A 22,087-nucleotide genomic window follows, 5' to 3' on the forward strand; every position below is an offset into this window, starting at 1 on the left:
GTAGGGAAAGAAACCACATTCCAACTTTGCTTTCATTATTGCTGAATAAAACTATGAAAATGAGGGCTCTCATGGAAGCCAGCGCTGAGACTGTGTCATTAATAAAGCCGCACAGCTCCAGTTAATGCCCAAAACCTAACTCCCAGCCCGACACAACAACAACCACCAAATCACTTGCAGCGCCCCCCCGCCTCTCGCTTTACCCCGCCCGGCATCCTAGCGAAGGCCGCGAGGGGAAAGCTGCCGCCTCGCTTCCCCAGCGAAGCTCTGCACATCCCAAGGTGCAACCGGCCGCACGACTCGACAGCCCAGCCCGGAGGAGACCCCGGAGGAGACCCCGCCGGACCCACCCGGTCTCCCCTCACCGCCGGTAACTCTGAGCGCCCCGCCCCGCAGCTTCCGGTCCGCTACGCCACGCCCCCTCTCTTGCCACGCCCCGTCTCGCCTCAGCCGGCGCTCCCTGCGGCCCAGCCGCCCATGTGACGGCGCTACCGGCGGAGCGACAGCGCTCTCAGCCAATGGCCGAGCGCCGTCCCCCCGCGTGGGCGGGTCGGGCCGGGCCCCGCCGCGCGGCCGCGGCGAAGTTCCTCAGGGCGGGCCGGGCGGCGCGGCGGGGCCGCCATGGAGGAGAATGAGCCGAGCGAACGCAGCCCCTTGCTGGGCAGCGGGGAGCGCGGGCGGGCAGCGACCAGCGCGTTTCACGGGCGGCGCTTGGCGTGCGCCGCCGTGCTGCTGGCCGAGCTGCTGGAGCGGGTGGCCTTCTACGGCATCACCTCCAACCTGGTGCTGTTCCTCAACGGGCCGCCCTACGGCTGGGAGGGGGCCCAGGCCAGCCAGGCCCTGCTGCTCTTCATGGGCATCACCTACCTGGTGTCGCCGTTCGGCGGTTGGTTGGCTGACGCCCTCCTGGGCAAGTTTGGCACCATCCTGCTGAGCATGGCGCTCTATCTGCTGGGCATGCTGGCCTTCCCCGTCATCGCCGCTCCGCACACCCGCCAGGGCCTCTGCGGGGACATCCCCCTGTTCCCGGTGGAGAACTGCTCCTCTCCAGCGGCCAACGCCACCGTGGCACCTTGCTCCCAGGTGGGAGCCACCCGCTACTGTGCCACCGCCACCTTCGTCGGACTGGTCCTCGTGGGGCTGGGCGTCGGGTCGGTCAAGGCCAACATCACCCCTTTTGGGGCGGACCAGGTCAAGTATCGTTTGGCAGCTGACAGATTGTGTGTGGGTGCTGAGGTGAACCAGGGGATGGCTGTCAGTCATTCAGAGGGGACTGCCTTGGTGGGATGGACAGCGCACCTACTGATTCACATCTCTGGAGATGTTAAGTCTCAGAGGGAATCAGATCATCCAGCTTTGTTCCCTGTGTAATGCGAGCTGTTAAGTTGCACCCCATTAGATGTAATTTTGATCTCTGTGTGGCGCCTGATTTCTTAAGACCCTTGGTTTCCTGATAGCCCAGCCTTACCTGTGGTGCCTGCAATGGCTAAGCCATCACCATCTTCAGGAGCTGGGTTGAATACTTAATAGCTATTAAGTTAATTTGACCTCAGAGCTCATCAGGTGAAATATCTGATATACATTTTAGCTTTGACAAGGATACCATGGGCCTTCTAGAGCAGTGGTCATAGGCCTTTATCATCCTGAGATAAATGAAGGACAGAGAACAGTTTTTTATGCCTTAGATATTCTCTGTGTGCCGCAGTTTGCCCTTGAGCGATATTTTTGTGCAGGCTTATGTTGTGCCACATGACGGGTGGGAAGGTGCTCTCAACGTGATAAACGTATTACCTGGGCTGTTCTCAGAAGGACATGTCCTGTCAAATGACCTTACTCAGATCCACTTCAGTGATATCACTCATTGGGTCATCACTGCAGAACCAAGTAACTTTACAGAAAATATTTGAGAGACAGTTCATAGTTCAGTATCAACTGGAATGTGCTGTTGCATTCATTTTTTTTCAGTCTTATGCTAAGGTAATATACTGATTGTGGATGTTGGTGTATAATTTCTGCTCTACAGTTGAGAATTTCAATCAATTAGATACAGAGCAGCTCTTCTAACCAAACTGTTCTTGATGACAAAGCAAGAAAAATACTGCCGATCCAGTTGTATGTCTGTTTACTGGCCCATTAAGTTCTGGTTAGTGCAGGTGACAGAAATGCCATGAAATTCTTTGTGAGAGTTGGGATCTACCACAATATCTTTTCAAAACATACCTCTGTTCTCTGTTGTGCAGTTTACATTTATCATTCTTTGGCATTTCATATATTATAAGTTCTAGAGTTCTGGATGAAAGGCAGTATATAAATATAAAACATTATTATAGCCTAGGATTGTGTGTCCCCAATGTATTGGTTCTGTTTAAGCCAGCATAAGCCCATCAAGTGAAATAGCTTTAATATGACTTTATCTTGTAAGGTGTTTTTCAAAACTGACTGCTTATCCCCGGAACACTTTATGAACGTTAAATATAAGAGATAAATAATGACAGCAGCAGAGCAAAAGAAGAACCATTGCCAATGGAAGTGTAGCTGTTGTAGCTGGATTTTTTAAAGGCTTTCCCCCCAGGATTTCACAGAAAACAGTTTTTGGCGAGGTCTGCAGATAATTCACAGTGATTTATGTAGGGTGAAGCAAAAGAAATACTCCTTTCTGGTTCATAAGAATCAGTAGAGCTCCCCTGAGGACTGATTTTTTTTTCTCCTTCTCTTTTTTTTTCTGGCTTATCTATTGTTAAATATATTACAGCATACCACTTACCTTGTTGTGCAGTTTTGGGCCCTCCTGGGTGCCGTCTCCCTCCATAGGAATGTGGCAAACTGCTGGGCAGATGGAGATGTATTGCTGAGAATAAAGTCTCTCTTCCAGAGTCACATTCTTGGGAGGTCAGAATACAATGCAAACATGTTCTGGCTGGACGTGTGCTGATAAGATTTGTCCTCTTTCCCTTAAATACCAAACAAAGGAAAATATGAATTTTATGTTGTGTACTTTAGCTGACATGAACCACCTTTCAGATATTGTTAAGTACATTTTGTTGCAGATTTCTTTCAAATTACCACGTACATTTTTCTGATTTAACAGATGATCTATAATTTGTGTGGAGGACTCACATATAATGAGGGGGGCTTTTAATTTAGAAGAAAATAATAACTTGGTGGAAATCTGGAAACTAAATTCCTATACACATTTTAATCTGAGGTTACAAAGATAAAGTTTCTTCATTTCTGTCAAATAGATGATTTTAGAAGTGCTGTTACAAGTAACCAAGTAGATTTAGTATAGAGTAACTTCTGCCAGTCAGCTTAGCAAAAAAGCAGTTACTACAAGCCAGGTATAGAGCACCTTTACTTAACTGTGGTTATAAGGGCCGTTTTTCTAGAAGTAGGAGATTCATCCGTCGTACAGATCTAAATCTGAACCAATGGTTCTTAGAACAGTGTTCACAATCATGTGATATGTACAACCTGGCACTTTCCAGTTCCCCTTTCAAGAGCGAGTGTTTTGCGGTCACTTCCTGTGCTCTCTAGCAGTTTGTGACTTTCTGTTGTTAGGAAACAATCTGACTGTCCCTCATTATTGTGAAAGCTGGTTTAATTTCAGCACTGGAGCCAAAATTAGTAGTAGATCACTGATCTAGTATCAGCTATAATCATTTTTCTGATTGTACATGAACCTGTTTTGGGGTTATGGTGATTAGACATGCGAGTTTTAATCCACGGTATTATCTTCTTTTTGAATTGCCATCTTACTAATTAGATCTATCAGCCCAAAACCTGCCAAAAATCTTCTAAATTTGCTAAAACCGTTGCTACAGTAGCATGGCCAGAGGCAGGGTGCTATTGGAAACTGCTGGCGGAAAGTTACCATTAGAGTGATTTTCAACCTTTATTTATTTGTAGAACTTAGATTTTCCAGCCTCTGGGTGAAGGATGGGGGTCACATAGAAAGAATTGATGGTCACTAACTGCAAGTTACTTTGTTGCTGTTGTTGGACTTCTTAGGAAACCATGGGCATCCAAGACTCTGCAGACTTCAGATTGAGAACCGAAGTTGTGGCATTCACATGGGCAGTACTCGTTTGTTTCTGACAGAGACAGATACAACATGAGTGAGAGGAAATAGCCTTTAAATTTTAGTCTAAAACTTTGAAATGATTTAGCAGCTGAGTAGTACTGTACAGCTCTGTCACCGAGCTCTCTGCAGATGCTCCCAAAGAATAACTGGTGTCTGTTGTGCTGGAATTCTGGTCAGAATTATGGAAATTTGACTGCGGGAAACCATTGGCATTGCACTTTCTTTTGTGGGCTGAGGGTGAACTTCTACGTGTTCATCCTTGCTCTGTGGTGTGGCTGCCCACATAGTTGGCTGAGATAAGTTCGGGGGTTTTTGTTACGTTGGTCACTTGTGACTGTCAGTTGATTGCACCAACAAATGAAAACAGCTTATGCCAGTAACTTTTAAATAACTTTTTCCATTTCTGTGAGTCAAATAGGTCATAGCTGCGGATCTGTCGTGATGTGAGGAGGGAGGGAGGGAACATAATGACATACTGGAACTCCGAAATGTTGGGGTTTAGGAAATACTGGAGGTCATGAGCAGATGGTGTCAGATGTCACTGTGGAATGCTGGACACCAGACAGCCACTCACTGGGGCAAAAATAAGAGACTGTGTGGAGAACCATGTCTTTGAAACCAACCTGCCTGTACTGGGAAGTGACTTTGTGACAAAGCAAAGCATCTAAACACAAGAACCGTGGACAAGCAATGATGTTTGTATAGATGCCTGGCTCTTTACAGAAAAATCAGGACAATCCAATACAATCTTAATATTTCAGCAGTGTAATATTTTTAGTCCCAAGCCGTACAGACTGCTTGGGTTAGTACTTGGGTCATCTCCTAAGGAAGATGTTGGTGTTGAAAAATCCAGGGGAGGGCTAATTCAGCAAGTGATCATCTTTGTTCTAAGTCAGAATGAGGTCTCAGAGTTGGAAGCTGCCCTTGGTCAGGTATTTGTGATTGACTTCCCATCAGGTGTTGTAGCTAAAGATCTAGTTACTCTTTGCTATCGTTGCATTTAAAATTTTGTTTTAATTGTAAGATGTTAACCATGTATCGTAAATGACTTTGGGGAGCTGTAGTGCAGTTACACATCTGGCGTGTCCTCTGCTCCAAGCGGCTGTAAATAACCTAATGATTACACAATTCCCATAACATAGTGTTCCCGGCACTCAGGATTCTTTACATGAAAACTGTGGTCGTAATTACATCTCATCTCACCAAAATCAGTCTGATGTAAGTGTTTTGCATTGGAAATTTTGATTTTGAGAACTATTCCTTTACTGGTTTGCAATCCAGTGCTGTGTAGGTCCCAGTTATGGAACTCAGAGTGTCACTGTGCTGCTCTTTCTGCATTTGGATTAACTGTATGTACAGTTAGCAGATATATCAAGAAAAACACCTTGTGAACTGTAGAAAAATCATGTTAGGGGAGATTTTCTTTCCAACAGTTGAACTAGATGTCTTGAAAGTAGCCAGAGTATTTTATTTCCTCTTTGGAGACCCACCTGAAAGCAGCAGCGTTGACGTGTGGCCAATGACCGACAAGGCAGCTGTGGCCACAATGCTTAGAGTTGCTCATTTCCCTCGATTTTTTTTTTGGTGGGGGTTTTCAGGGGGAGTTTTTTGTGTAGCTTTTGGGGAGTTTTGATGAGGTTTTGGGAGTTTTTTGGTTTATTTTTAATTAGAATTTTCCCTGTAGTTTAAAAGAGGAAAATGTAGGGTAATTGAGATGCTCCTTGTAGGGTCATGATGTATTTGTCTTGAAGTAGAAGCACTACTGGATTGTTGCTTAGTGTTCTTGGCGAATGATGTGCTGTCCCATTTAGTGGGGAAAACAGCTGTGTAAGGTTTGACAATGCAGAGCAGGGAACTGGAGACTCAGGGCTGGATATTACACAGTAGGAGGTGATCTAAATAAGTGACAGCTGTCCAAGTGCTAAATTCTGTGGAAAATGTCTGAATCTGAGCTCATCTGTTAAACAATGTTACCTAGAGCAAATAAATTGTGTGTATTAGATACTTGGTAATGTTCAGGGCACCTTTGAAACAGTTTTACTACAGTGGTATTTTTCAGCATTGCACTCTAGCCATAGCATTTCGCTCATACTGTTTGTATTTTCCTGTTGTAAGGAGTTTGACTAAACCATAGTAAACAGACCTTGCTCTATGACTTTTTTTATCCTTATCTTGGGCTTGTAGAAGGTCAGAGAGATAATGGGGTAGCTCAGGAAGGTGTCATTTTATCCAATACCATGCTAAGCCCAAAACACTTATTTCAGTATGACTCTAAATTAAACTTAAACTCTTCAGTGCGTTGAACTTGATTGAATTTTAATAAGCAGGCTTAATTTTCTTCAGATATTCAGTGACTTGGTTTTAATCTTTTCCAGGTTAAAGATCGGGGTCCAGAAGCCACAAGAAGATTTTTTAATTGGTTTTATTGGAGCATTAATTTGGGAGCTATTCTCTCTCTGGGAGGCATTGCGTACATTCAACAGAATGTGAGCTTTGTTGTTGGATATAGCATCCCAACGGTTTGCATTGGGATTTCCTTCATGGTTTTCTTATGTGGTCAGAGTTTCTTCATCACCAAACCGCCTGACGGGAGTGCCTTCACAGACATGTTTAAAATCCTCGCGTATTCTTGTTGCTCAAGAAAGAGACACGTGGAACGATCAGCTCAGAGGTTTGTAAAGAGCTCTTTTGTATAGTCTGAACTCAGTGAATCAGCCTAAGAGTTGCAACTAGCAGTTCAAACTAGCTGGTAGGAATTCACACTAGAGAACATACTAGAATAAGCAGTTTTGCTTTGAGAACCGAAATGGGAAAATAGGAGTCCAGGAGATAGAGGGTGAAATAGAGGCATGTTTTGAGATCACTGGATCTCCAGGCTGCAAGATCAACTCTGCTGTTTGCAATTCAATGCTGTGTCTTGCCAGTGAAGAGTTTCTGAAAGTGTAATGTAACCCAAGTACGATGCTTTTAAGTACTAGTTAACTTTCCTCCCTGCTCATATATGTTTATGGGAGGTCTTCTAATTTGAAAATGCTATCATCTGCATTTAATGTTGCGAGGGGCCTGATGAGCAGCTGAAATGTGTACTAGCTTTTTGCTTTCCAAGTGGTTACTCCACTTTTAAGAGATGCCCATGGAATCCTGGTGGCTGAATCTAGTCACTGATCAGAGGGATATCAAGTGCCTCCTCTGCAACAGGCTTTCATGTATTCAGATTGCAAAACTATTCAATGAATTAGAATAACCTCTATTTTGTGATACTCTTTCTTAATTTCTGCAAATTGCAGTGCCAGTTATTTATGCATGGTGGGGGGAAGATGGGAAATAAGGAAACCTTTGTAATGCAAGTTTTCAGCTTGTGCTTTCATCTGCTGATGGTCCATTCTGGCCTCGTTGTTTTGCTGTAACTGATATAGCTTATTTTGGACATGCATGAGCTTTTTATAATGAAAGGAAGTGTCACAAGATTGCCCATTATGTCAGTTTTTGCTGTTGTTTGACTAAACCTTTCAAATTCTTTTCTAAAGCGAAGGCCAAGGAGTCCTTCAGCAGCCTCGCAAGCAAAGCCTGTTTGAGATGGCCAAGCTGTCCCGTGGGGGCCCATTCAGAGAAGATAAAGTAGAAGATGTGAAAGCTCTCGTCAAGATTATCCCTGTCTTTTTGGCTTTAATACCTTACTGGACAGTGTATTTTCAGGTGAGTAGTTCCAAATGGTTACATTTTTATTTTACGTGTCTAAAAACCATGATTTCTAGTGTAAGAGCCATAACTTCCTCTTCTCCCAGTTGCACTTGAAAGGTCTCGGGGCTTTAGCTCTGCAGTTCTGAGCCTGTGTTATAAATCTTAACTCATTTTGGAAAATTACCCCCTAGAGCAGTTATGTGGAGGAAACACACAAAAGCTGTTGGGGGGAAACTGTTCTATAGGTTTACTTAGAGTTTGCATTCAGTAGCTGTGACCCTAGAGAAGATGAATATTGAGGTGGATTTTTCAGAGGTCTGGTATGGACAGTTCGACTTGTTTAGCACCCGTGTGTTCAATAATGTTAACTACTTGTCTTTCACACACCTGGGGTTGCATTTCAGCAATCATTTTAATAATACTATGTTTGCAAAAATAATACTGCTTGATGGTAGCTGCTTCTGAAGTTGTTTATTTGCTGGATAAAATTGTGGTGGAAAGCTGTATTAGCTTACCAGTATGCCAGAGCATCTCATCTCATCTCACACTTTTCTGGGGGCTCTTTCATAAATATGAAACTTACCCTGACACTGAAAGATGAAAAGTGGCTACTAAGAATACTTTCAAATAATATTTTGGCTTAATAGTGAAAAAGAAAAGAAGTCATTAAAGTGATAGTTGAAACCAACAGTTGTACAAATTAACGTATCTTAAATATTGCGCTCTGTTTCATCATGCAGTTGATTCAGATTGGTCAGGGCAAGACGTCTGGGTTTCATTTTAATTCGTTCCTTTCTGGTTCTTCTGTCTTAGTGAGATAAATTAGGATAGCAAATATGTTTGGGGCAAAACTATGCAGAAATTGTTTATAAAGTCACGTGAATGATTCTTTGTGCTTTAAGTAAAAGCAAATGTAAGGGTTAAAAAACCTTGCAATGTTCTATCAATAATTCTTTTTGGTTTGCTATATTAGCACTTCATCTCTGGTATAATCTTTGTTAATTATTAAAAATGTAAAAATATTGTGTTCTCAGTACTCCTTGTCCAAGTAATATCAACTCATCTTTCCTCATGCTAGATGCAGACAACGTATGTATTGCAAAGTCTCCATCTGAAAATTCCCGAAATATCAAATGACACCAACTCTATTCATACGGTAAGCAGGGCAAAACAAATGAAAAGCATGTTTTCTTTAGTTGAAATCAAAAACTGAATCTGCATCAAAACCACATATATCAAGTAGTGCCTGTATCATGGGTCAAAGGGTCAGCGTGATGCATAGTACAGTATCACACTGTTCAAACCAGGACATTTTTATATATCTTCACACGCTCTTAGTTTTCTTTGTGCCTTCTTTTGGATCTCAGTGTCTCGTGAGAAGTATCTTTTCCTTTGCAAAATAATAGAACAAATCAACCTGTAAATCCGAAATCGCTAACTGAAGTCATCTGGCCTCTCAGTTTCCAGCAGCCTGGCTGACTATGTTTGATGCAGTGCTTATTCTTATCCTAATACCCTTAAAAGATAAATTGGTGGACCCCATTTTGAAGAGGAACGGCCTGCTCCCTTCCTCGCTGAAGAGGATTGCCGTTGGGATGTTCTTTGTGATGTGCTCCGCGTTTGCTGCAGGTAAGAAACAGTCTGACTTCCAGCTATTTAAAAGTGAAATTTCACCTAAAATCCTTTCCCGTTATCTGAAATAATGAAGTTAGATTATGGCTGACCAAGAGTTTCCTCCCACTTTAGGTTTTTTTGTCCTCTACCTTAATGTTTGGGAATTACTGTAGTGTAAACTAACTTAGCTATAGCATGAAAGGAAAAAATGGCAACTGTGTTGGAACCATAAATCAGCTGCTTTGAGATGACTGAAAGTTGTTAAGCACTGCTGGTGTGGAACTGAACACCTCAGAGCCTTCACACAGCAGCACTGCCGTGAACATATTGATCAGGCATTATAGCATTAAATACATTAATTTCAGCACTTGTAATCTCCTGTATTTTAGAGAGAAGGACACTTTATATGGCTATTAAGATTTCTCTCAATGAGAGAGATAATTACCTTATTAGGCCAAGGTCATTTTGTACGCGGTCAAATAAAGTTCTTAAAGCAAAGTCATTTAAACTTAAACCAGGTCTGTTTCTCTGATTGTGTGTTACTTAGGTCACTGCTACCAGCAGAAGAAGATGTAAAACAATTAAATGTCAGCTCTTTAAATAGAACCTGCTGGCACACATAGAAGTGAATTCAACAGCAGCAATATCTGTCTTTATTACTACTGGGGAAAAAAAACCCAACATCTCAAGCTGAGTTGGGAAACGGTTTCATAGAGCAGAAGGCTTTAAAAAAGTCTAAAAAATGTCAAATGCCTTCTTGTTTTCTATTCAGCTACAAACGTAACGCATTATTTTGTTCCACCGTAGAAACTGAGAAGGTGAATTCTTTGGGTGATTATCTGCAACCTGGTTGGAAAGTTTGTCCTTTTGGAGTAACTTTACATCCCTTCATCATCACGCAAATTTAAGAACTTCAGTTGCAACAAATTTGGGGCATAGGAAACTTTATTTCTAGCAAGAGGGGAAGCTGCTGTTGGTTTATATGTTTCAGAAAATGTTTATTTTCTCATTAAATTATATTTAAAGAAGCCACATTTTAATATTCTTAAAATACAACATCACTGTCAACCATTTCTGCCTCAGAGAGAGATACTGATTAAAATCGTAAATGCATGAAGATGTTAATATCTTAACTTTCAGTCTTGGAAATATCTTAATGATTTGTTTGGGCCATATTTCCATTTTAACTCCTTTCACAGAGGTCCTTCCTGGGTGAAGCAGGGAGTTTGATTAACTGTTAGCTATTCTGTGAATTTTATGTAACAATAAGGCAAATCCTTTAATCTGGGCAACTTCAGCAAAACCGCTACAGCATTATTTGATACTCACTTTCTACTCTAAACTGTTGTGTTGAGCAAGCTAAAAATGGTTATATTTTACAATATGATGTCTATTTTTCATTCTACATGAAGTACTTTCTATGCAGTGTGTTGCTTGTAAATCAAGCTGTAATGAGCTTTTGGATCTCCTGAGATTATAAGTGTCATATAAATGTCATGATCATATTCCTAGAGGGTTTTCATAGTTCTACAGCCATTTCAATAAGAAAAATGGTCTGTAATTTGTTAGTACTGCGGTGGCAGATGCAATGGTTCAACACTGTAGTTTGTGAAAATCAGACTGTCTTTAAAGAAACCAAAACCATTTTTTGGATGAGAAACCTCTGGGCTCATCCATCTGGAAAAGGGTTAGGTGTTTGTATCATTGTTGCTACTGAATACGAATATAATCACTATTTCTATTGCAGAAGAACTCTGTGTCTTGATATAACAATAGCAAAAGTAGTCTGAAATGCTTTATGTTAGGAGATAAGTAGTACATAGTCCTGGTTTATAATTTGTAATTGCAATGCAGGACTGAATCCTAATTAAATTCTTAACATGAAGAAGCAATGTTTGTATCTTAGATCAATCTTTTTTCCCCTCCCTTTCCATGTAGGAATTCTGGAAAGCAACAGACTGAAAATTGTGAAGGTGAAAACAATTAATCAGACAATCGGGAACGTTACATACCACGCCGCAGATTTGCCGATATGGTGGCAGATTCCTCAGTACGTGCTGATCGGATTCAGTGAAATATTTGCAAGTATAGCAGGTACGAGTCTTCGTGTGTTTTAAATCTGCTTTCATATCGATCATTAATGATGGATTCTTAGAAAAAGTAAAAAAAACATCATTAGAAAGATTTATCACCAGTTTAAATTCATGTTACTTGAGTTTTTACATCTCTGAAATAAGAAGTTATGTGGCTCTCAATCCAGCTCCCTCAGCCTTTCCTCACACGGGAGATGCTCCACTCCATCTCTGACCTACTGACCACCCCCTTCTAACCCACCCCAGGTACCACTGGCTTCCTGGCCACAAGGGCCCAGTGCTGGCTCATGGTCACCCTGCCCCCAGGTCCCTTTCCCCTGCGCTGCTCTTATATTCTTATTTTCTGTTCTGTTTCGTAGACATGCAAGGCTCACGCGCAGGAGGAAAGCGAAGGCAGGTTATCTGCTGGCACTGGGTGTGCCTGCCACTGGTTTACTATGACTAAACAAGGGCAATGCAATTGTGAATCTCTTAGCACAGTGTATGCAGATCTAGTGCTTGGGAGCAATGCTCAGTTACCAGTAACAGGAACCTTTCCTGATCGTAGCAGTAGCTGTTCTGATACTACTTAAATAGAATTACAAAGCCACCTGATGCAATATATTGGAACTCCTCCAGTGACTTGATTTAAAAGTCATTTAGTATTTGCTTAACTAGAGTTAATAACACTTTGAAATACTGTTTCAGAATATTGAACTTTGAGGATCATCCATTCAGCTCTTTTTCTTCAGTTCCTATGACAGAATTTCCTGGTTTCGTTTCCTGGCAGGAGGTTACTTTCATTCCTCACTCTGGGCAGGCCCAGTGGGTTAAATGCGATTCTCTAGCTCTGTGAGATCTCGCTGGCCGCAGCCCCAGCTGTCACACGGCCCGTTTGTTCCCCTCTTAGTGGAACACAGAACTTTACTGCATCAGGTTTCTGGTTACATGTGTTCTCCTGTCATCGCAGCTGTCAGGGAATAAAACAAGGTGGCAAGTCCTTCGGTTGATCTGCTTCAATAAGCAACTTGTAAGATGTGGGGAGCATTCATTGTCTTTAAAGCACACCAAGACCCACGATGCTAAACATTTTAGATTCTGCAATGGGAAGGATGCTTTAGCAGAGCAGTTGGTATCTGTCCTTTGCTGGAGGACGTACCTGCGTAGTCACCGCTGTCCTGGATCACGGTACATTTATTATGTGGGAACAGTACCCGTCACAAATCTACCACATGGAAATCTGAAAATGGAAGCCTTGCTTAGTCGAGTTACTCAGATAAACAGGTGACTTACCAGCAATGCAAGTGTTCATACAAAAACAAATACCTTTCTTTGCTGTTACACATTCCTGTTTCTCTGTCAGGCACCGTTTCTAGTTTATAGGTGTTTGCAAGGAACAAATAACAAACCTCTCTGCAGCTTGTGGAAAGGTCAAGGGCTTGATGCATTCTCTGTTGAACTCCAAACCGAGGATTGTTTTTTTCGGCTGCTTTAGTGGACTTCACGAGAAGCAAAGTACACGATTCTTATGTGAATACCCTGCTGTTCCGCACTTGCTGAGTCTCTGCCAACAGCTTTAGAACTTCAAAAACTGTTGGTCAATGTTAGGAGAAATGCAAATGCTTCTCCTCCTTTGAACCAGAAATTCTATGCAGAATTTAATTGCTTTGTGTATTACACTTTAATTTGTTTTGTTTTACAAAGCTTTTTTTTTCCTGCCTTCTGAATGTTAATCTAAACTGAATTCTTATTATCTTTAAGAAGGCTTCTCAAGTCCTAATGGAGTATACTTCACTAATTTGCTATTAAAACTTGATAAAGGCATCTATTGTGCTATGAAATTCAGATTTAAATTAAGTGAAGTGTTAATGGTTACAAAACTGTAGTGATTTGGAAGGGTTTCTTGTGAACAAAAAGCAACTGTATATCATAAGAGCAGAGACATGTTTGTTTTTTGTTTACTGCAAAACTAAGCATATTCTTATTAAGCCACATTAGTTACACTTGAGGTACCTTTAAAAAGATGACACACATTGCATTAATCTTTTGTATTATTCTGTCAATCCTCTTAAAGCCACCTCATTTAACCGCCCATTGTAATCTCACATGACAACACCAACTAGAAGGTTTCATTTCCAAACTGCTCATTTGAGGTAGCATGAAATCATTATCAATGGCTGCCAGCAGGCAAAACCATCTCTGAAGGCAAAGATTTTATATTCCTTGTGCTAAATTAAATATTAGGGTTGCTGGAAACATTATTCAAGTTTAGAAGCATGCCTTGTTTTGTTGCAAGAAGCGCATAGTGTTGCACCCATGCTGGTTTTTGATTTTAGTCTTAGGATCTTTTTCCAGCAGTACCACTCGCATCCAGTAGAGCTGTGAAATGAACAGGAGAGTATCCTTTCATGTGACATATTTGAGCTTAACTTGGACAGGATGTACAAAAGCCTGGTGACCAAAATGCAGCGGATACTCTGGAAGCTTGTGGCAACTATAACTTAACAAGAGGTTAAGAACCAAGTTAATGTATCCCGAGAGTACTCTATTTTTTTTCTTCCTTTTAGTAAGATTGGCCAGATAAATACTCCTTGAAAAACCTGAACTGTTTTATTAGTGGCAAAGACTAGAAAGAAAAAGACATTTTTAATTTTCGAAATAAATGTAATTTTGCCCCTCCTCGTTTGCAGGTCTCCCTGCAGCGATTCGCTGCTTACGCTTTAAATTGCCAGCAGCTCCCCAGCCGAGTGGCACCAACAACGTTTCAGTTCCCTTCTGGAATCACAGGCGTGTTGTGGGTGGCTCATTCTAAGGTGTTTTGGGGTGGAAAGGAGAAGCAGGTGCTGGTTATCAGAGGTGTCTGGGGCAGCGACAATAGAGTTCTGGTTCTCTGACAAGAACAAAGTTGCTCCCTCGCAACGCGCAAATTGACCTTTGTGGCTTGGAGCGTTAGCCCTGCTATTGAAAAGAAACGCCAGTGCATTTCTAGCAAAAGTCAAATAGCAATAACGGTGAAAATAAAGCACGCCTTTGTTATGCAAGACATAAGAGCTGTGTCATTTGCAGGTCTATAATGTTCTCTTTGCCAAGAAAAATGTTAGATGAGGTAACATTAATTTTCAGTATGAAGTAGACTGTTTTGAAACAAGTGTTTCACCTGTCAGAGGAAAAGCTCTGCTAAGGATGTATTTGACTGTCTCGTGAATAATCCCATTTGATTTTTGACAGTATTATTATTCTACAAAAGCAGAGTTAATCACGGCATTAGTCTTTGCAAGGCAGAGCCCAGCTCAGTGTGTTCTGGCGGTACTAAAATTCAGTAGCACAGATTTTCAAATTGATGCCACTGATCTGTTTTATTGGTTGAAATTTGAGTAAGGATATTTTAAAGTTGAAGTCCTACTTCTACAAGCCTTAAAAAGAACAGACCAGCAAGCCGAAACCAGAACAAACTAATGTTATTTCTTAGCTCTTCCAATAGCATTTTTTTCTCTTTTAATACAGGTCTAGAATTTGCGTATTCAGCTGCTCCCAAATCCATGCAGAGTGCTATCATGGGGCTGTTTTTTTTCTTCTCGGGGATTGGCTCATTTGTTGGCTCTGGATTGTTGGCACTGGTGTCCGTTAAAGAAATTGGCTGGATGAGTAATCACACAGATTTTGGTAAGTCATTTTCAGTATATTCGTGGTTGGTAAGGTAGAAGGTTTCCTTCAGAAGCAGCGGAACATCAGGCATGGGGAGCTGTTGAGTCTTAGCACCGTTGTTATTTTAAAAATATCAATTTGTCTACTGTCTTGTTAAAGACCAAGTTGCATCTTGCATGTAAGTGTGAAGTGAAGTGACTATGCAAAAGGATATATTGCCCTCAGGAAAGCAGGGGAGACACAGGGAGTATTTTGCCTCTGTAAGGCCTGTCAGCTGCCTGCTCAGCCATGACTGCATTTCATCACTAGAAATGACCTCTAAATCTTTGTATTTTAGTAAAAACTATTTCAATTATGTGTAGAAGAAGAATATATTTGCTGTAAAGTACTGAAATTACTTTCTGCAGTTATGGGGAGTAAAATGTACCCATCTATTTTCATATTATTCAGCTTCCTAGTTTCAAGAGACTTCATTGGAATTACCATGAGTTAATTCTGCATTTCTGTCTGCTGGCTATTTATACTCTCAAAGAGTCCAATGTATCATCTGCTTTGTATTGCCAGTTGAAGCTAAAACTAATTATTGGCACTGGTAGGTGGCACCTTGGGAATTTCAGAAAATCATACCGTCATCAATGAGCTAATTGGTTCCAACAGAAGGAGTGTGAAGAGTTCTTAATTTGTTATGAGGGTATTTCCCATTTAAGCTTGATTTGTATGCTACCAAATAGCGATGTTGTCTGGAACAGTACATGTGCCACAAATTGTTGTCTTTAAAGTTATTCTTTAAAAAACTGCACAAGATGACAAGCAGCCTTAACTTCATGGACGTGTCCTCACCACATGAAAATCTAATCACCTTGAGACGTTTTCCCCCAGTTAGTTTCAAAATCAGCAAAGCATCTTTTCCTGCAGTTCTCTATAGAGAGAATTCAGTTAGTAAGAGCTCAGCGGGAAGATAATAATTTAATACAAATTACGTATATGTGATATTTTCTTATGTCTTCTAGGGTGGGAATTGTAAGGAATCATTTTTATGAATGAATTGGATTTTTTCATTAGATGCTTTGTAATACCCACAAGCACGTGCACCAAGTGTCTGCGGTTTGTGGTAACTGCTTCCAAAATCTGCTCAGCACATTCCCTCTGCTGGCACTCGAGTGTTGGTTCCTACCACTGCTATTTGTCTGACAAAAACTGAGATTTCCTGGGTTTAATATCCCATCTCATAAAGGATAATTACTATTCTTTATACACGTCTGCTCTTCAAATGGAGATTCACATGTATATTGTATTTTAAATGTCAAGGAAAAAACTCCTTTTACTTTTATTGCATTTTATTATAAGTTCATTTAATTGAATCTTAAGTTTCAGTAATTAAAAGTAATTGAATCTGAACATTTATAGGCGTGCTGCATGCACAGCTTGTTAGGATCGATGTATACTTCACAATTGCTACTCTCTCTAACCTTTTTGATAATCATAATGGTCCAATTGGCTGTGGCTCATGTGGCATGTTGGAAATGAGCCACAATATATCGTTCTTGGAAGTACAGCAATAGTTAGTGCTCATTTCTTAATAGAGGAATAATGTTTTAGCAATGAGCTTTCCTAATTTAACATTATTTAATGTGGTATGAATCACTAATTTATAACAACTTTGAGGGAGTGTTGAAGGTGAATTGAACCAAGAAGAAACCACATACAGTTTAATGAATTCTAAACGTTACTCCAAAAGCAGGCTGAGAGAAAACCTCAGTAATTGCTTTCTTTGTAGCTACAGAGTTGCCAAACTTTTTCCTTAGTAGCATTTGGGTTTTGACTTTCTCGATTTCCTCTTTGCCTTAGCAGAGAAGGGCATTCCAGGCCTCCACAAGGACCATCCAGCACTAAGCAGGGCTGAAAAGCCTCCTGGAGGGGACTCTAGTATATACAGTACCAAAACCATCAAAATCATACTTTTCCCTGTTTCAATTAAGCTGTAAAACATAAGAGACTTTATTATTTTTTCCTTGACTAAAGCCTTATCACTTCACCGTATTCTCCAGGCTCCTTAAAAGCATATCTAGTGAAGATGGTAAAGGCTTTAAATTACTGGCTTTTATGAGCATAGCTCGAATGCTGCATTGCACTGGGAGCTTTTTTGTATCATCTTTATTAATGTTGATTTTTTTTTTTCTCCCCAATCCTTTCTAGGCAATATTAATGGCTGCCAATTAAACTATTATTTCTTTTTGCTGGCCGCTATCCAAGGAGCAACCCTCTTGCTTTTCCTTATTGTTTCTGTGAAATACGATCATCAGAAATCCAAGGTTCACGAAGCGGCTGCCAACGGGAGGATCTGAGCGCGGTTGCAGAGCGGCCGTCGGTGGAGCAGCGCGCAGGGAAGCACCGGCGCACCCGCAGCCTGCGCCGTCCCGTGGTTTCTCTGGTGAGACTCTTTCTAGACTTGCATGTTCCAAGAGCTCTTGCCCCCTTGCTCGTGTAACACAGTTAAGTGCCTTATGTTGGTGGGGTCGGTTCTTGCACTACGTCCTGGCACGGGAGGACAAACCCAAACCTCGGAAGCGTGTTAACTCGAGGCATTCGAGTTGCTCTTTGTGAATCGCGAGACGTTTACTTACGTCTTGCAAGTTGGGATGCTTACGCTTGGAAATGGAGTGTAACAAGTGACATGGGACGTGATCGTTCTGATTGAAAAACTCTGCTTAGTGAAGAGCAGAGAGGAACCCTCAACGCACTCCAGCCTACGTGGAGGACACAGGAAGGAAAACATTCTACAGAAACCTCAAGTAGTGGTTACAAGAATAAATCTTCAGTCCTGAGGGTCATCGTTGGGGGAGAAACAGAGACAAATTAGCCCCTATTATAAAGAAATGTGGTATTTTAATTGACCTTTCACTGACAGTGTCTCAAGGATTGAAGTCCAAACTTGCGGTCAGGAGTATCCAATACTGAAGACTGAATTATGTGTCACAGGAGCTTGTCCTGTAGCTGCTGTAAGTTGTGGTGCACAATGAACGCTTGTTGGGACTGAAATGGTTTTACTTCAGAGATGTTTTTATTTTTGAACCTGCATTGGATGAAACGTAGATCATTTGACAAAGCACCGCTCAGTCTAACGCTGTTACTTCCCTAAGGAATATTCTAAATATTTGCAGAAAGCAAAGTGAATTCCCAGCCGATGAATGCGCAATAACTATTTAGAAGCCTTTCAGCCAGTTCCTTCAGTCTTTTGTCTTACTTCTAGCTAACGTGCTGCAGGGGTTGGATCTTTCAGCAACACATTCCTATAGCAGAGCAAGTGGTTTTATGTTCAGCCTCTTGAATTTTAATGATTCTAACAACTGTACTTAAGATTGCCTGTAGACTGGTATGGAAGATGCAAGGAATTATGCAGAAAGAAAGAAAATAAAAACTCAACTTTTTATTAATGTGTTGAATTTTTATAGTTTCCTTTGTCTGCATTTACGTTGTTAAAATGTCCTCCTTTTGTACACGGACATCTTTTAAATGAGTTTACAAAATAAAATGAACTTCCATGCTGTGACTTTTGACTCTTTGTTTCTAGGCAAATAAAATTATACTACAAATATTTTGTTCCTTGGCCTCTATTTCCTAAATATATAGTGAAATCCTATTAGATTTCTAGAGCTGGGTCTGCTCATTATAGTTCAAACTGACTTCAATGAAGAATGGAGGATAATCTATGGATTACCAAAGAAACTCGGTATCTAACAGCAACTGGATAGGCAAGCTTCAGTAAAACTTTGGTAAAACTATTATTTAAGGAAAAATATAATGAATAAATAGTAGGCTAGCCTAGTCAATATTTAGGCAAATGTCTTTTACCCTGTTACAAACACAGTCAATGGCTGCAGGTTTCTGCGGGGCTGTGGTGGTTCTAACACTGGAGATGAGACTGAACATGCAATCAGTTGTGTGATTTAATTTTGATTTGGAATGACTTGGCTGAGCTCCAGGCACAAGTAATTATGACCATTTATGAAGATTAATCTGACACTTCTCATCAAAGGGATGAGGCCATTCTGTGACTCAAAGGCTTAGCTGACTTCTCCTCCCCATCCCACCTTTTAGTGTCCTGCTCCTGTCACAGAAATAAAACTAATCAATTAGCTTTGTGACTGAGCACTGCACCTCGTTAATGAGATACCTTGAAGTGTACAGTTTGAATTTAGTTACATTCATTTCTTAGATTGTTCCAGTGCAATGGAAAGATCTGACAGGACTCACCCCAATGGACATTTCTAAGCCTCCGTCTTTCCAGACGTCTTGAATTCAAAATACATTGAAAAGTAAGTACTTGTTCAACACAAGAGCAGGTATCTGATTAAAGATCATTACTTCTACTCAAAGAATTATGAAAAGGATAAGCATGGACCTTATAATGCCTGTGCAAGCTATAACCTAATCATGTATGAGGAAAAGTCGCCTGGGCCGCTGTGTTCAGATGAGATTCCAAGGTATCCCAAGGCATTGCTCGTTTCACCATGGATCTTTCAGGAGTGCAGCAAGACTGTTTTCCTCAATCCTTTGTGTCTCCAGCCCATATCCCTCCTCAGCAGACAGTCTTTTTTTAATTTCTAATGCTTATATAAACCTCCAGAGTGAATTTAATCACAGTAGTTGAGGCATCTATTCTATTTCCCATAGAAGTCCGTAGTCAACTCTGTAAGTCGCTTTTGTTTTGTTGGGGTCATTTTTTTTAACAGAAGTTGCTCAGGGCTGACATTTGTCAAACAAAGTTTCAGCTCAGCAATAAACCTGTATTAAAAGATGCATGGAGTTCTTAACTTGTTTTTTTTTGTTTGAAATTGCTTTTTGAAAAATGTTATCCTAGCGCTTTTGTTTCTATGCAGGGCAAGTGATGTCAGCGCAGACAAGCCCTCGGGGAACAGATTACAATGCTTTCCATCTGAACACTCAATAGTGCGAGATGCAAATTCATCTCTGAGCAAGCGGCAGATTTGTAAACCAACACTGGGTGCTGCTGGTGGAATAACACACGTACCTGAGAGCGCGGGTACCGGCTGGTCCAGAGCAACAACATACCTGCAGCCAAAGAAAATAGAAGAGAACCGAGGTCAGAAGCCATGAAGAGATAAGTATGTAAATAGGTGCTTCGCTCCAGGTAGCACTAAGTTCAGCATAGCACTGAACGCTGCTTCCAGCCCAGATTGTCTAGTGACAGTTCATAAAATCTGGCTCTCGGCTGTTTTTTCGTGTTACATACACAATATGGTTTAATAGTCCTTTCCATCTTGGCATTAATTTTTCCATTACAGTATTCACAACATAGATTTTGTTCTCTAAGTCGGTGGAAGGAATAGTTGTCGAAACCTAGTTACACAGTAATTGAATCCACTTTTCAAGTGAACCTTACTATGCGGGTAGTCATCTCTAACCTGCAGTCTGCTGGACTTAAAAGATCATAATGAAGGATGAAAAAATTACACTTTTACAAGCATAGAACTGGGAATTAATTACACTCCACCCAGTACCTTCTTTCTGCCAGTGGCTGTAGTAACACTTGAAAAAGGAGGTAACATAATACAACCGAGTGTATTGAGGAATGATCAGAACAGAAAGAACTGGGAAGTACCTGAAGGATGAAAGCTTACTTTCCATTCTTTGATTAATTCCATACTCCATTATATGTACTTTTGTATTATCTTTCTTAAACATGCTTCCTTTATCAGGCCATTCTCCTATAGTGAATAAGTTCAAAATACGTATGTAACATGAATGGATGTCCTGTGGTGGAAGGAATGTCTGTGCCCAGCCGAGCTGTGAGTGCATTTCACACCGAGCTGGCGAGACCCCGACAGGCAGAACTACAGCCCGGGCTGGGGGACCATCCTGGGATGGGGGATCCATCCTGCGCTGGCTCTGCTGCTTCCAAGCAGAGACAGGACCTGAACTCAGGTCCCACCAGTGCCCAAGGTCTGACCCATACTAACCACAGGCACAGTGAGCCCCTGCACTGCTGCTTTTCTGCATTATTGCACTGATAAGACTTCTCATCCCTCTTCCTAGGAAGTGTTAGTCAGTAATGAGATTTGGTGACACAACAGAGTCCATAAATCACTTTTGACAGGGATTAGAACATTTTAATGAACAAGTGAAAACAAGGCAAATACTGCTTAGGCTTTCGAAGATGGAACTTGAGACAGATAATGTGCTTTCCAAAAGCTGCGAAACACACTTGGCTATCTGCACATCTCATGCCGTACGTCACAATCTCTCTATCTATCCCACCACCTTCTCAAAAGTAGTTTTCTCTTGGCTCTGAACTCTCAGGAGACCCCAAGGTCTTGAATTGTTCTGTCCGCTGTAGCTATGGAAACTGGATAATACCATCTATCAACATAAAATGGCCGTAGCATATTTAAGTAATAACAACTGTTAACTTGATCATAATGACAAGTGGCTTTACTGTCACACAGCTGCGAACTAAACGCGTGCAGAGCAGCGCTCTGCTCCGAGTTCGCATGAGGAAGATGCTTCCAAAGGTCTGAAACCCTGCAGACTAGTCTGGATGAAACAAGCCGGTTGTGTATTTCATCTGTTCTGCAAATAAAAGAAGCCTCTAGATTATTCAACCTACAATTTAAGACTTGGTAAATTTATTCTTGATTCTTCTATAAATGAATTCAAAACAAGCCAAATGTTTCCACTTAAAAGGCTGCAGAACTAAGTGGAGGCAGATGATTTCTCTCCAACAACAGACATTCCACCTCAAAGGCAGAACTCAGAAACACGAACCAGGTGTTCCTGTGCTGGGAAACACAGCACAAGCACCAGGAGAGGTAAATTACTTAATGACAGAAAAAAAGAGTTGAATAAAAGCAGCAGAAGCCATCTCTGCTGTAACCCAAGCTTTTACTATGCCATATACAATTAAAAGGTGAGTAGCTTGAAAATTAATGAATAATTATTGCATTTTATAATTCTTCCCTGCTTTTTGCTTATA

The 22,087-nt window shown here is 41.2% G+C and overlaps 1 protein-coding gene and 1 long non-coding RNA gene across 3 annotated transcripts; one reads left to right on the top strand and one right to left on the bottom strand.

Annotated features, from left to right (window-relative positions):
* The first annotated feature begins 532 nt into the window (after positions 1 to 532).
* SLC15A4 (solute carrier family 15 member 4) lies at positions 533 to 20,164 on the top strand. 2 transcript variants are annotated; one of them, XR_013922968.1, is made up of 9 exons: positions 533 to 1,191; positions 6,457 to 6,752; positions 7,609 to 7,777; positions 8,841 to 8,918; positions 9,223 to 9,391; positions 11,315 to 11,470; positions 14,953 to 15,111; positions 17,290 to 17,524; positions 19,974 to 20,164. XR_013922968.1 is itself a non-coding variant. In XM_080355234.1 (8 exons), the coding sequence occupies exons 1-8, from the start codon at positions 622 to 624 to the stop codon at positions 17,436 to 17,438; spliced, it is 1,746 nt and encodes a 581-aa protein (XP_080211360.1). In that variant the 5' UTR covers positions 533 to 621; the 3' UTR covers positions 17,439 to 18,577. The 2 variants fall into 2 exon arrangements, 1 of the variants encoding a protein (XP_080211360.1); XM_080355234.1 differs by lacking the exon at positions 19,974 to 20,164 and having other exon boundaries at positions 17,290 to 18,577.
* On the bottom strand, positions 2,408 to 12,692 carry LOC308047025. Its single transcript, XR_013922969.1, has 3 exons — positions 12,608 to 12,692; positions 11,389 to 11,526; positions 2,408 to 2,951 (listed from the first exon to the last, which is right to left on the bottom strand). It is a non-coding gene; the product is annotated as an uncharacterized lncRNA (long non-coding RNA).
* Positions 20,165 to 22,087: the final 1,923 nt, after the last annotated feature.

The sequence above is a fragment of the Nesoenas mayeri genome, assembly GCF_963082525.1.
Source record: "Nesoenas mayeri genome assembly, chromosome: 17".
Taxonomy (NCBI): domain Eukaryota; kingdom Metazoa; phylum Chordata; class Aves; order Columbiformes; family Columbidae; genus Nesoenas; species Nesoenas mayeri.

Bases quoted from the DNA above. Each gene is read 5' to 3' on its own strand.
- SLC15A4 (XM_080355234.1), top strand. From the start codon at position 622: ATGGAGGAGAATGAGCCGAGCGAACGCAGCCCCTTGCTGGGCAGCGGG. The intron at 1,192-6,456 runs GTCAAGTATCGT...AATCTTTTCCAG, and splicing joins CCCCTTTTGGGGCGGACCAG to GTTAAAGATCGGGGTCCAGA. The intron at 7,778-8,840 runs GTGAGTAGTTCC...TCCTCATGCTAG, and splicing joins ACTGGACAGTGTATTTTCAG to ATGCAGACAACGTATGTATT.